At 43.9% G+C, this 15,889-nt stretch overlaps 1 protein-coding gene across 1 annotated transcript; it reads right to left on the bottom strand.

The window, feature by feature from the left end:
- Positions 1-532: 532 nt before the first annotated feature.
- On the bottom strand, positions 533-4,332 carry HES6 (hes family bHLH transcription factor 6). Its single transcript, XM_030215647.1, has 4 exons — positions 4,189-4,332; positions 3,702-3,797; positions 2,879-2,957; positions 533-981 (listed from the first exon to the last, which is right to left on the bottom strand). The coding sequence occupies exons 1-4, from the start codon at positions 4,249-4,251 to the stop codon at positions 533-535; spliced, it is 687 nt and encodes a 228-aa protein (XP_030071507.1). The 5' UTR covers positions 4,252-4,332.
- Positions 4,333-15,889: the final 11,557 nt, after the last annotated feature.

The raw sequence follows: 15,889 nt of genomic DNA, 5'->3' as shown, positions 1-15,889 counted from the left end.
GGGCCAGCCTTGTCCCGGGCCTGGCCCAGTCTCTCGGCAGCCCTGATGCTAAGCATATAATTGGAAAGCAAAATTATAGAATTGGGGAGGGGTCTATTTTGCACTTATTCAGATAAGTTAAACATGTCATTTTTATTTTAGGATGACATTTTAACTGTGATATCTTAAAATCTTCTAACCTTATCAAAAGCAGGAGACATCAAACATATAGAAATTTCATTTTTATTAATACAATGTTAATTCTTTTAATATTAAAAGTGGGAAAAAAAGTTTTTTTTTAATTACTGTACACTAAAAGCCCAAGAAAAAGTTATATACAATAATTTAGATGTATTAAATAAATACAAATAACAGGCAGCCTTCTACAATACAGGCTACAATTTAGGATTACTTCGGCTTGAAGTACCTGGTCTTTAGTACACCTACAGGAACAGTCATGCTCCAAAAGTGTTTTCAATAAGCATATCTATAAGATACATATAAAGAGGTAACTACAGATTAGAAATAAAGTTTGTCTGTCTGTAAAGATAGGTTACCATGGTCTCCACATGTCCAGCGACCCCATACTTGGGTTATAAAAACGAGAGTAAGTGGGTTGCTGGATCTGGCTGAGAGGGGCTACACCAGGCTGCCTGGAGAGAGATTGTGGGTGAGGCTGAGGTGAGGCTTTCGAAGGCTGTTTGTTCTCGGCATGGAAATGCTGGTCTGGAGATAGGCCAGAAGCTGCAGGTTTCTCCTGCTTTGGGGCAGGGCAGTTTTCTGTTGCTGGTGACTGTGGATCAGGGGGAGAGGACCTCGGTGTGGTTTTGCCACTCTCCACACTGGATCTGGGCAAGGACTTCAAAAGGTGGTTAAGCAGACGGGCTCCCAAGGCCTTGTCAATCCACTCGCAGGTCAGGAGAAGGTTGTGTACCTCATGCATGCACTGGATGTAACCAGTGCTGTATCTCTGCTGTGCTTCCAAACCCACTTTGGAATCTGCTGCATTAAATGGAAAGTGAACTTAGGTTAGTTAAGGAGAAATAAAATAAAGTTGTATATTATTTCTATAATGGTTGTTTATGTCTCTTATGCATGCATTGTACTATGGGGAAATCTGTGTCATTGCATACAACCATGCTGTTTGTTGGTTACAATAAAAATACATTTAAAATAAAATGAAATTCCTAGAACCCTGCCTATAACAAAGACTGTTATAGAGGTCTCTAGTAAATTAATACATTAATGAATTAAATTCAGTGAATATGAAAGGCTTATAACAGACCATTAGGAAGAGTTTGGTGTATTACCCTTCAAGTAGAGAACCCCATCATATTGAAAAAAACAGAAACCCATAAGGCCTGATATTAGGCCAGGCTGGTGGTAGGCAGCGCTTTTGCTGTCTACCGCTGGTGTTAAACCCAATTCAATGCTGGGTGATTTCTGGTGACTGACATCGAATATCCATTTTTTAACCACTACAATGTAGCACTAACCAGTTAACTTTTAGCAGTTAAAGATAGGACAGCTATATATGTGGTCCTATTTGACTGCTAAACTTATCTGGTTAGGCGCCAATATTCAGCACCTAACCAGTATTCAGTGTCTAACTGGATAAGTTGTGCAATATAGCCGGTTACGTGCTAGCCCCCAGATTCTATATATTGCGCCTAGTGTTCTGCACTGAAATCCAAGCATATTCTATAACAACACACGCATAACTTAATTGGCTTAACAAGCTAAACAATGTTGCCAACAGCACTTAACGAGAAATAATGAGCACTAATTGGTAATAATTAGAATTTATGCACACAAATCGCTAAGCACATTCTAATGTGCACAACCAGAAAGGGGCATGGTTATGGACAGGGAAATGGGTGTTTTGTAGGCGTTCCAAAATTTACACGCACTGTTGTAGAATATGCCCCTGTATGCCTAAATCTACATGCCAGTATTTTCGCCATGTTTTCCTTGGTGTAAAAAGATGCAGGTAGTTCTAGGCACTGGGATATCAACTAAGCATATTCTATATACCTTGCCAAAATCTAGGCACCGCTTACAGAATATGCTTAGGTGGAAATTTGTTCTGTGCAGAATCTGGTCCTAGATGCTAACCGGTAATGTTCAGTGCAGATAATGTTCAGTGCAGATAACCGGTTATCTCCAGCTGAATATTAGCTGTTGGGTGCCTTTAACTGGTCAGTTTTGAATATGGGGGGGGGGGGGGGCACTGCCAGATACTTTTTCCAAAACCAGGATTTTGAAGCATTTCAGCTCCAGACTCCCCTCTAGTGGTAACCAACAAGATTTGCAGGCACTTTCTACAAGACTGACATTTTTTGCCTCATAACTTAAAAGCAGGAGCATCATTTTGGAGGAGGGGAGGCTCAGTTATTAGTTTTCCATACAGCATTTAGAACAATGCAAAATAATTTATGTTCTATTTTATTCTGGCATCTCTTCATAAACTCTTCCTGCATACCCATCCCTGGCTCCTCCATTGGAAAATTAGGTGATGCTGCTCTGCCAGTTTTGAACTGAGCCCAGGTCTCCCAGGAATGATATCTTCCACATACTGCATGCAGTGTATGAGTGCAGGGTAAGGAACTACACAATTACTTCGAGGGGGTAAGTGTTGCATTAGGGAAAGATGCTGATAGATGGCCTTTTTTTTATTATTATTACAACAAAATATAAACGTGCATAAAAATATGAGGACAGAATAAAACAAAACTCCTTGAAAATTTAACAGAAGGTGATCTAAAGTCAAGCAATGCCCAAGCTGATATCTTAAGAGCGGACGAAAATGTTTTTACTTCATCCGAAATCCATCTGTGTGAAGCCCGAAAACAAATCCCAGGGGCCCCAGAAAAAAACGGCTCCCCGAAGGGACACTCACCCATCAACTTGTTACTTTGGATGTTCTGAAGGTGTTTTACAGTCATTTCAAGAATATCCGCTTTTTCCAGTTTAGATTGCTGTAAAAAAATGTTTAAACGTTTCACGCGATAGTAACTGAGCAATGAGCATGCTGGTGTAGACTTAAGTGCAGTGGTGTGCTGGAGCGGGCTCTCACGGGCTCGCAAGAGCCGTTTGTTAAGTTATTAAGAATTTTGGGAGCCGGTTGTTAAAGTAGTCCTCCCCATGGCTATTCTAACAACTGACTCCCAAAATGTAGGCTTGGGCCCCCTCCTGAATTCTCTTTTACTTTGCTGGCAGTGATGCTGGCCCCACCAGCCAAGTAAATAGACTGCTGCTGCTCCCTGCTCCTTGTTTCTGACTCTGAGCATCAGGCTGGGACTTTTCATGCAAGCACAAGAAGGTTCCATCATGCTGTTCAGAGCCAGAAACAAGCAGCAGAGAATGGTGGCAGTCCATTTATTTGCTGGTGGGGGCTCCGCAAAGGTATGCCTAGTGTGCCCGCACAAGGGAGGGGAGAGAAAGGCACGTATTCCCCCCTCCCCCCAAATTTCAGGGCCAGCTATGTCCGGAAAGAGAGCCCGTTGTTAAAATTTTACCAGCACACCCCTGCTTAAGTGCCAACATTTCAGAATGATTTGGGGTACTAAATAGCCCTTCCTGCACACAACTGAGGTTCTCGTTCAATACCGGGGGCACTTACAGAGTTAGCAGCTATGTGAGTAGAAACAAACAAATTATCATTAAACGTCATTCTAAAAAAAACCCGACAAAATCTCGGAACAGCACAGTTCTGCACTTACATCCAAACGAAAAGCTCCCACGACAGTTTCTTTCAGCTGGTCCAAACAATTATTTATCCGTTCCCTCCTTTTTCGTTCTATCAAAGGTTTCCTTAACTACAAAGCAAAACAATGGAGGAAACAGACATTTCAGAGATCAGCGCAACGATATTTTCATACCTTTAGATTGTAAGCTCTTTTGAGCAGGGACTGTCTCTTTGTGTCAGGTGTTCAGCGCTGCGTGCGTCTGGTAGCGCTATACAAATGCTAATAATAATAATAGTATGTTCCGTAAGGAAATCTCAGCGAGGGCAGGTTCCCCACACGCCTACATGTTAAAGCAATCTGGATCTATTTTTTTTTTAATCCTTCTTTACCCGTCGATCACTGTATTTAGGATTTCCACAAAAGCCCGTAAAAAAAACCCCTTAGGACTCTTCGAATAAATTCGCGTCCAGATGCTAATTGAGCCTGAGCTGCTGCGTATGGGATCTGAAGCCTCACTTACCTTCCTTTCCTCTTTGGCGCTAGCTAGTTTCTGCACATTGCTGCCCAGAGCCGCGGCAGTCATTGTAATCCAGGGGAAGGAACTGGAGATGAAGGGATGAAGCTGGTTTCTTCCCTCCGATCTCTCCTATTTATAGCCTTGAATTAGCATGCGAATGAATGCCTTCCTTTGGCTGAGGCTTCTTTTCCCACACGAAGGTCCGAGCCCAGAGGCTTGTGACCATCAATCAGGCCTGACAGGTCATTGCTTCCTTTGAATGGCTAACTTACCCGCCCAAACAGCGACAGATGTCCGGCCTTCAATGCTCCGCTCTGCAGAAAGTTTTTTTTTTTGGTAAAACAGAAGGGACAATCAAGAAAGATCACAGGGCTCTGCCCAGCCCGCAGAATCCCAGGAAAAAACAACTTCAGTTACACTTAAGGACAGGCTTTGCTTTTTTGGATTTTTTTCGTACACATTTTCTTTATATTGTCTTTGAAGTACTTACTGCTTGGTGAAAATAAAATAGAAAACCAGCTCCACCCCTTTAAATTCCAGCTTGGAGCCATGATTAAAGAAGCAGTTAAGAAATGTGCAGCCTGTGCTTTGTTCGTCCTAAACTGCAGAAAAAGGGGCCCTGTCATAGCAGCGGAAGCCGTTTTTGCTGTGCGTGAGGGCCCCTTTTACCGCAGCGGGTGAAAATAGCCAAAAATGAAATGGCTGGGCACTAAGTTTGCACTTGCCATGCGGCCATTTTGGGGGGAGCACTTACTGCCACCCATTGAGGTGGCAGTAAGGGCCCCCGCACTAACCCGGCAGTAACTGGGCAGCACACGAAGCTGCCCAATTACCACTGGTAACCTCCTGCAGAAATATGTTTTCAATATTTCTGCTAATGCCGAAAATGGTGCACACGGGGGGGGGGGGGGGGGGGGGGGGGGGGGGGTGGGGGGAGGGGGGGAACTACCTCCAGCACCACATTGGGCTGGAAGTAGTTCTGGTTGCCACACAGCAACCCTTTAGTAAAAGGACCCCATAGAGCAATTCACAAAGAAGCAGATTCCATTGAAAGACTGGCGCACATAACTGTATACTTTAAAGAAAGTTGTACCATTGCTATTCTGTGCACCATATAAGGAAAAAAACTCCTTATATGCACTGGGCAGGCCCTGGGTGCCGCCATTTTGTTCTGGGCGGGCCTGAGGCAGGAGGGAGAAGCTGTTGCCCCTGCACTCCTGCCTTCACCTTGTTGTAAAGGTACAAGGAGAGCTGTGGGTGGGATCGGGGTCAGGAGGGGGGTGTGCATGCACAGGAGAAGGGGTCCGGTTCACTGGACCACCAGGGAAATAATTAAAAAAAAGGTTCAGGGGTCATAGGGAAGGGGGGCTGCAGTCCACTGGACCATCAGGGAAAGTTAAAAAAAATGATTGAGGGGGTCAAGGTCCACTGGACCACCAGGGAAATTAAGATGCGGGGCGGGGGAGTGTTGTGGTCAGGGAAATTTTTTTTTTAATTCAGGGGGTGCAGGGAGGTGACAGGTAGGAAGCACAAGCAGGCAGCCTTTGCACCTGCCTGCTTGTGCTTCTCTCCTCTCTGACAACTCCAGAGCAGCCGTAAAACGTGCTCAGAATATATATTGGACTATGAATGAGCTCATTAGAACAGTAATAAGCTCATTGTAATACATTTGCATAGGGCTGTCGGTGGCTGCTAACGGCATACGTTAGAGCCACGGAAAACTCCTGTGTGCATTCCTACTAGCTACATAAACATTTGCTTTAGACTGGCTAGAGACAGTCTAAAGGAAACAATAATAGCAGGGTAAGTTTTGCGCATCTGGGCCAGAGTTTCCACTGCATTTGTCAAATTCCATTATGCCTTACTTATGAAGTGGGTAGAAATAGCATTGCCAGCTGGCTTCTTTTGTTCAGGATAAGTCTTACATTTACCTGTTTCCATGTGCAGACATGTAGATTTGATTTTTCTAAGGCAGTTCATGCTATAGGGTAAAGCCAGAACTAGATCTGCAAGACCCAAAATAATCACATCAACTGGCAACTCTAGTAAGGGATTGCTGAGTTCAAAGTGGAGCTACCACCTCACCCCGGATAGCCAAAAAGACTGATCAAGTCCTGGTGTGGCTCCATTGCTTGCTTAGACTTTTTCAGTGATTTCCCTAGTGGAGGAGTGGCCTAGTGGTTAGAGTGGTGGACTTTGATCCTGGGGAACTGGGTTCAATTCCCACTGCAGGCACAGGCAGCTTCTTGTGACTCTGGGCAAGTCACTTAACCCTCCATTGCCCCAGGTACAAATAAGTACCCAAGCCACATTGAGCCTGCCATGAGTGGGAAAGCATGGGGTACAAATAAAAAAAATAAGACAAACAAAACATGCAATCAATGGGCAAAGCAAGGACTGGATCAAATTGTTTGGTTGACCTGATATGAGATGCAAGACTTTTTACTAAGATTAAAAAAAAGGATAGAAAGCAGACAAACACTATCCCCCTATTTCTATATATAGGGCCAGATTCTGTATATGGCACCTGAAAAGTCTGTGCTTTAAAAAAATATTCCTAGGCGTATTCTGTAAAGTACAACTACATTTTATAGAATAGGCTTAAATTTCTGCATGGTATATAGAACATGCTGAGTGGCTCACCACATGACATGGAGGGGCATAATCGACCAGAAACGCCTATCTCCATGGGCGTTTATCTCCGAGAACGGGTCCGTGAAGGGGCGGAGTGAACCGTATTTTAAAAAAAAATAGACGCCCATGTGTTATTCGCCAAGGTGTGAGCTGGGCGTTTTTGCTTTTCAGCGATAATGGAAAATGAAATCGCCCAGCTCAAAAACGAATAAATCCAAGGCATTTGTTCGTGGGAGGGGCCAGGATTCATAGTGCACTGGTCCCCCTCACATGCCAGGACACCAACCGGGCACCCTAGGGGGCACTTTTACAAAAACAAAAAAAAAGGTAAAAGAGCTCCCAGGTGCATAGCACCCTTCCCTTGGGTGTTGAGCCCCCCAAATCCCCCTCAAAACCTACTGCCCACAAGTCTACACCATTACTATAGCCCTAAGAGGTGAAGGGGGGCACCTACATGTGGGTACAGTGAGTTTGGGGGGGTTGGACGACTAAGCATTAAGCAGCACAATTGTAACAGGTAGGGGGGGGATGGGCCTGGGTCCACCTGCCTGACGTCCACTGCACCCCCTAACAACTGCTCCAGGGACCTGCATACTGCTGCTTGGGAGGAGGGTATGACATTTGAGGGTGAAAGTAAAAAGTTGTGAAACATCATTTTTTTTGTGGTGGGAGGGGGTTAGTGACCACTGGGGGAGTCAGGGGAGGTCATCCCCGACTCCCTCTGGGGGTCATCTGGTCATTTAGGGCACTTTTGGGGGCCTTATTCTTGAAAAAACAGGGTCCAGGAAAAGTGCCCTAAATTCTAGCTACAAACGTATCCATTATCGGCGAAAGGCGCCCATCTCTGTTCGGGTGATAACCACGCCCCAGTTCCGCCTTCACCACGCCTCCGACACGCCCCGTCACTTTGTCCGCATCCGCGACGGAGTGCAGTTGAAAGCGTCCAAAGTTCGGCTTTCGATTATACCGCTTATTTGTTTTTGTGAGAAAAACGCCCATCTCCCGATTTAGGTCGGAACTTGGGCGTTTTTCTCGTTCGATTATAAGCAGGATGGTAACATAGTAGATGACGGCAGAAATGACTAGATTTGGTCACTTCCTTTTAGGCCACATTTTACTTGGTGTAAATCCCTACGCCTAAATTAGGCGCAGATTGGGTGTATTCTATAATAATGTGCATAAATTATAGAAACACCCATGCCCCGCCCCTGGCCATGCCCCTTTTCAACTATGCGACTTAGAATTTATAGAATACACTTAGCAAGTTGTGTGCATAAATCTCAATTTATGCCAATTAGTGCTGATAATTGCTTGGTATCATCCAATTAACAGTGCTGATTGTCTAGTTAACCAATTAAGTTATGCGCATCGTTACAGAAAACACTTCAGTTTCTGCACAGATTTTTAGGTGCCATAAATAGAATCGGGGGGGGGGGGGGGGGGATAACGCATGCAAATTTGATTATACACACAATTTAACTGCTTAATGAGCCAATTAGCACTGACAATTGGGTGCTAACAATCAATTATCAGTGCTCATTGGCACTAATTGAATTTACATGCACATCTTTATAGTCGCTATTCTCTAAAGATATGTGCATAAATTTGTCTGCGTGGATCCATAAAGGAAGCGTGGTCATGGGAGGGCTATGGGCTGGTCAGAGGTGTTTTCTAGGATTTTCATGCAGTGTTACAGAGTTTAGGGGATCCACACCACATCTAATTTTGGCACGAGGATTCACACCAGGGTTCAGTTGGTGTAAATCCTCCTGCTGAAAATTGGGCACGGATCCCAGTGCCAAGTGCTATTCTATAAACGGCATCCAACTTTGAACACCGTTTATAATTTTTGCTAATTAATCATTCTAATGATGTAGAAGAAAATAGTATAATGATAAATCAGACATTGTATCAATTTTCTCCTTCTATAAGATTATTGGGGGGTTTATTAGATAGTAAATTATCATTGAAGCTTCAGATTAACAGCCTTATTCAAAGATCTTTCTTTATGATGCACAATTTACGACGTATACGGAAATACTTTGATCAAGAGCATTTTAGGCTTATTGTTCAATCCTTGATTCTGAGTTCATTAGATTATTGCAACATTATCTGTCTAGGGGTCCTGTTTACTAAGGTGCACTAGCGTTTTTAGCATGTGCTACAAATTAGCGCATGCTAAATGCTAGAGACACCCATATATTCCTATGGGTGTCTCTAGCATTTAGCACGCGTGTCTCTAGCGCGGCTTAGTAAACAGGGCCCTAGGTGTTTCAAAACAGGTACTAAAGAAACTCCATACTATTCAAAATGTTGTGTTACGTTTGATATATTCATTAAAAAATGTGATAGTATATCTCTGTATTATGAAAAGCTTCATTGGCTTCCAGTGCACATTAGGATTACATTCAAACTTTTTTGCTTTGCCTACAAACTAATTAATGGATTAGCTCCACGTTATCTTTTGGACCTAGTCTTTTTGCAGAAACCTAGAGCCACTAGGACATAAGCATTATTCACATTTTCTTCATTAAAGAACTTAAAAAGAACTAGATTATTATAGTCTCTTGTATCAAGCAGCCCATTTGGAAAAGGATGTCCAAGCGTTATTACTTTCTGAGGCAAACTATAGCCAGTTTCATAAGAAAATCAAAACTTATTTATTCAGAAAGTTTGTCTTCAATTCTAATGATTAGTAATGTTTTTATTTTCTTTAACTAAGCAGTTCATTTTATTGCATTATTTGATAAATTTTGTACTTCCTGGAAATGCCCAGCTTTTTAGAGGCCCTTTTACTAAGCTGCGTAAGTATCTACGTGTGCCCTTACCACCTGGTTACTGCTTGGCTCGTGTGGTAATTTCATTTTTTGCGCGCATCAGATACGTGTGGCTGAAAAATAATTTTTATTTTCAGACACGCATATCAGGTGCGCGCCAAGTGGCATTTGACGCGAGTAGGTCATTACTGCCCAGTTATCGCATGAGGCTTTACTGCTAGGTCAATGGCTGGCGGTAAGGTGACAGACCCAAAATGGACATGCAGCAATTTTGATTTTGCCGCATGTCCATTTTTGGCAAAAATGTTTAAAAGGCCTTTTTTACAGGCACGCTGAAAAATGGATCAGTGCATGCCCAAAACCCGCCCCTACACTACCGCAAGCCATTTCTGATTATAATCCACATTGAACCGCGAGGCATAAGGCAGAATATAAGTTTATTGTTAATGTTCTTATTATAGAACAGTGCTTAGCTTGCATTATTTTGGCACTCAAAAGATGGGCACCATTTATAGAATTGAGTCCTATATGACTAAGTAGCTGCTATAGGGGGAAGATTCATATAATCTGAGAAGCATGCAGACCAAGGTACAAATCCCAATTCACTACTAACTCTTCTGCCCTTGGGCAAGTCACTTAGGGGTCCTTTTATTAAGCTGCGTTAAGCGGTAATGCACACCCAGCACAGCAAAAAATGGCATACTGCAGGATGCACTTAGGCGTCCTGTGTTAATTTTGAAATCTGTGCACACTAACTGCACACTACAATCAGGGCTGTCAAGAGACTGAGCCAGGCCCGCCTCCACCTTCTCCCAATCGCTACTGCTGTCACCTCCCTCTCCTGCTCCCAGGCCGCCGGTGCCGCAGTCCCCAGTCTCCACCTGCCTTCCCTCAGCTCCCTTCTGTCTGCCATTTGAACCCCTTCATTAAAAAAAAATCTTGAAATCGGCAGCGCAGTGCCTTCTGTGTGAAAGCAGCAAATCGCCTTGGGCGGGCCTTCCCTCACTGTGTCCTGCCCTTGCGGAAATAGGAAGTTACATCAGAGGAGGGCGGGACACAGTGAGGGAAGGCCAGCCCGAGACGATCTGCTGCTTTCATACAGAAGGTGCTGCGCTGCTGATTTCGAGATTTTTTTTTTTAATGAAGGGGTTCGATGGCAGACAGAGGGGAGCTGAGGGAAGGTAGGTGGAGACTGGGGACTGCAGCGCCAGTGGCAGCCTGGGAGCAGGAGAGGGCAAGAGACCCCTCCACTAGGCCCTCCTTGGAGTCCCGGGCCCGGGGAATTTTGCCCCCCCCCCCTCGGCGGCCCTGACTACAGTTTCTCTAATTTTTTGAGAGGACTTATCAGGGGCAAAGAGTGGGCATTCCTGCATTAACCAGTTAGCACATCTACATTACTGTGCACTAACAATTTACGGCTACGTTTACAAAGGCGTGCTAGTGTTTTTAGCATGCGTCTACCGTGTAGATGTCCATATGAATATTATGGGCATCTACACAGTTAGCGCGTGCTAATTTTTAGCGTGTATTAAAAACACTAGCATACCTTTGTAATCAGGGCCCTGAGGGCCAGATTCTATATATGGTGCTTAAAAAATCCGCATGGAACTCAGTTTCACCTAAGCGTATTCTATAAGATTTATGCATGGTATATAGAATACGCTTAGTTGATATCATTGTCCCTAAATCACGCGCCCATTTACACCAGCGAAAACCTGGCATAAATCCCAGCATGTAGATTTAAGCGGACTATGCCATATTTTATAACTACACATGTAAATTTTAGAACACCCATGAAACACCCATAAACACACCCCTTTTGAACTGCGTACATTTATTTTGAACTGCTTGCTTCACCATTTAGGTACAGTTCATTATAGAATGCACTTACTGAGTTGTGCGCGTAAATTATTGTCAATTAGTGCTCATTATTGCTTGTTAAGTGCTGTTAAAAATGCTGATTGGCTTATTGAGCCAATTACGTTATTCGTGTAGTTTTAGAATGCACTTGGATTTTGGCACGCAAATTTAGGCACTATATATAGAATCTCCACCTAGCACAGGAGTCCTTGCTGCCTACAAAATGAGTAGTGGTAATTGCTCATGCGGTAATTAAAAAAAAAATAGCCATACACTAAGACAACATTAGCGCATGGCCATTAATGCAAAACATAGAAAACTGGGGGTTTTACAGATGTGCTAAGGCCAACTCTTACCACAGATTAGTAAAAGGACTCCTTTATCCCCTGTTGCTTCAAGTACCTCCACGTAGACTGTAAGCTAAGGGCTTTTTGTACCTGAATTACTATTAATGCTCTGTGCTGCCCTGATCCTTATTTGGAAAGATGGGCTTGAAATCCAAATTATATTATTATGTAATGATTGGTCCAATTCTCACACTTAATTTTTTTTAATCACAAAAGGGGTGTCACATTATAATAGGTTAAAAATGCCAGCAAATTCACAAAGATGTAAAAATGCTGGTATGTTTGCAGTTTATCACACAAAGCATCCCATTGAGCTATACTTAATAATAATATAATTATAAACAAAGTACATATTATAAATGTCTTGACCATTAGCTCTAGAATGATTTACAACTTAGAGGTTAATGAAACTTTAATTATACAAGAAATATAAAATAGAAATGATCACATTTCATACACATGTCCAGATCCTAGGTATCAATAGGCAAATATATGATTACTAGTAAAAAAGGCCCGTTTCTGACACAAATGAAACAGGCGCTAGCAAGGTTTTCCTCGGAGTGTATTCAGCAATTCCCCTCTCTCCCTGAGCCCTGTCCTGCAATCCATATCCATCCATGCTCCTCTGTCCCCTGCCCCCTCCATTCATCCTTTTCCAGCAATTCCCCTCTCTCCCTTCCATGACCCCCCCTCGCATCCATGGTCCTCTCTCTCCCATGTCCCAGCCTGTTCCGCCCTCTTTCCCCCCCCTTCGCAACCTTGCTGTCGTTTCTCCTCTGCCCTCCCGCTCCCATTGTTCAACTGCCCACCCTCTTCTCTTCCCCCAACATCCCTTTTTTTTTTTCTTTTTAAATTTACCTCCGTGGCGGCGGTTCCGGCAGCGCAGCGTCAGGGAAGGAGGCGGTGCTCCCGACGTCTAGCCTTCCCTTCGCTGTGTTCCGCCTTCTTCTGACGTCATCCTTGACGTCAGAAGAAGGCGGAACACAGCGAAGGGAAGGCTAGAGACGTCGGGAGCGCCGCCTCCTTCCCTGACGCTGTGCTTTGTTTGGTTTTTTTTCCGCCCTCGACATCATGACGTTTGCCCTGGACGTCATGACGTTTTACGCGAGGGTGGGGCAGAGACGGCTGGCAGCCTGGCTGGCTTCACACCACGAATCCACGAACCCTTCAGGGAGTGTTTGAGTGACTTCAGAACGTTGTCTTCAGAATGTTCACGGTGCGTTTTATTATATTAGATAATAAATGTAAAAGCTATGGGGTTGATATTCAAAGCAATTTAAATGACCAGGAGAAGCTCCTAGCCATTTAAATTGCTTGTATGGTGCTATATGGGGATAGCCACCGGCATTTAATTGGATAATGCTGATGAATATTCCCTCTAACCGCCTATGCTGAAACCGGCTAGTTTGTGGGTGATCTGGAGGCAGAGTTAGGGTGGAGAGGAAACTTAACTGGTTAGCAGAGATTTTCAGTTCCCTAACTGGCTAAGTAACCAAATAAAGTTAGGACAGCAAAACAGCAGTCCTAACTATATGCGGCAAGTTAACCAGGCAGTGGATTTTCAAGATATCCCCAATAAATATACATTAAACTATACTCTAAATCTTAGCTGAGTTCCCTGATTTCAATCTGATTACAAATATTTATCTACTTATTGGAGTAATCACTGTTATCAATATATATAATATCAAACTTCTTTATTAGACATATACTTTAGAAAACTTAAGTTGCATACATCAGTGACATTTCTCTAAAACTCTCTGGCCCTAACCTCACCACATTCATTCAGTGCTCACACTCCTTCCTACCAGTTATGTTGTACACGGTTGTCTCTCTTAATGCTCTAACCTCAATAGCTCTTAAACTCCAATTTACATCATCATCATCGATTTTCTGATAGCATTTTAACATACCAACTCAAAATGCACATCTTTATAATTCCGTTCTTCCCCTTAAGTGCACTAGTGTAATAGCCCTCAAATGTCTTCAATGACAAAAATTCAATCACAAAGATTGTGTGATTCCATTTATCAGTGCAATTGTCTATACAGTGTCACTATGTTTCCTCTATTCTCATTTGTTGAATTGAGCATTCAAAGTGAGTTCCAACTTTTCCAACTTAATTTAAATTCCTGTTCCATCAAAGTTCATTTGTTCTTATATCTTATCTGTTCTTCCATTTATCTTCCAGTTATCCTTCTCAAGTGATCTCTCCTTCTTTCTTCCCACTTGAGGTATAAATCCGAACTCCTGCCACACCCTACACACTGTGTTTCGCTGTAATGCGTCTTCAGGGGTAGTGACTTTAGCTCGCTTATTACTATATTCTAATTATACATGCTGACCGGCCCTGGAGAAACACTCGCTGGGACTGGGATAAAATGGCGACCAGGCGTCTCTCGACAGTACCGCTGGGGGCAGTAATTCTGAGTTTGATGCATGACAAATCCTGTGGTAGAAAAGAATTTTCTATTTTCTACTGCGGGGGCGTTCCCAGCGCTAACCAGCAGCGGTAAGGGCTCAGGCCAAAACTAGGGGTGCGCTAGTTTTAATATTATCGCAGGCCCATTTCCCAACCCATTAAAAAATAGCCTTTTTCCCACCGCGGTAACAAAATGGCCCCGCACACACCTAAAAGATGGGCCCACAATACTGCAGGTCACTTTTTACCACGGCTTTGTAAAAGGACCCCTTTACCACTGTTTTACCATGACTAACAGTACATGTACAACTGCCTCCTTCCATTCCCTCTCTTTAAAAAGGGAAGGGAAAGGGAAATGGGACTTGATATACCACCTTTCTGTGGTATTTTGCAACTACATTCATAGTGGTTTACATATATACAGGTACTTATTTTGTACCTGGGGCAATGGAGTGTTAAGTGACTTGCCCACAGTCACAGAGAGCTATAGTGGGAATTGAACCCAATTCCCCAGGATCAAAGTCCATTGTACTAACCACTAGGCTACTCCTCCACTCCAAGACAGCAGTGGACATCAAATATGCTTAAAATCTTTGGCACATCTGTAAACATGTAGGGGAAGCTCCTTAAAGGAGCCTGAAGAAGGGATACAACACAATATAGAGGCAGAAGGGCTAGCTGCCTGCCCCTTCACCAGGTGTGTAGCAATCAGATTTTGGGGGTCCTGAGCCCAAGTTGGGGGGCACAAAATTTTGCCCCACCCACATCTACATACCTGGTGGGGGTCCCCTCACTAGCTGAAGCCATCCTTATGAAGCCAAGCAGTTGGTGGCACTTTTCCTGGGCCACCACAGCCACGCTGGCTGTACATCCCCCTTCCCTGCTGTGCACATGGTTGTTGTTTTTTTGTGAAACTCAGCATGCACGAGGGAGACCCTCCCCCCATACATGCGCAAAAAACTGAACATGCACAGGGAGTGGGCCTCCCTCATGCTTGCTCAGTTTCACAGTAGCCAAGGATTGCGAGGGAAGGGGCAGTTGGCCAGTGCAGTGGCAGGTCAGGAAAAGTGCTACTAACTGCTTGACTTTGCCAGGATGAGGGCCAAAGCAGCCAAAGCAGCAAGCTGTGCCTCAGTTTGTTTGTTTGTTTTTGGGGGGGGGGGGGGCTTGAACCCAAAGAAGGGCCTCCTTCCCTATGGCCACACCACTGCCCTTAACAACTGCAAACCAATGTCACAATCTCCAGCAAGTGAACGCGCCTAAGGGCCTTATTTAAAACAAACTCCTCTCCACTCTGCCCCTACTGAAAATATCTTCATTAAATTAACTTCCAAAGAAGGAACTTTGCAGTAGTTAGTCAATTTCAGCAGGGGAAATCGAAGGGGTTAAAAAGCTTTCCTTTCCCACCTCGCGCCTTCCTTGTAGGCTTGCTGTCCACTTTTCGGCTGGTTATTAGATTGTTCATGGTTATTAGGGTTGCTTGAATACACTCTATTGTGCTGTGCTGCTTTCCCACGTCCTTTCTTTTGCTAAGCAGTCGCGTGTCTTAAGTCAAAAGGAGGCTGTGGCCATGATTTCCTAAAGAAACTTTTTCAGAGCAGGACATCTGCCTTGGAGGGGATCTGCCAACATCTGCCACACTCTGCCCATTTTCCAGACTTCTT

This window comes from Microcaecilia unicolor, chromosome 10 (genome assembly GCF_901765095.1).
Source record: "Microcaecilia unicolor chromosome 10, aMicUni1.1, whole genome shotgun sequence".
NCBI classification, from domain to species: Eukaryota; Metazoa; Chordata; class Amphibia; order Gymnophiona; family Siphonopidae; genus Microcaecilia; species Microcaecilia unicolor.
Note: the sequence above shows the minus strand (reverse complement) of the source record. Positions and strands in the feature narration are given on the sequence as shown.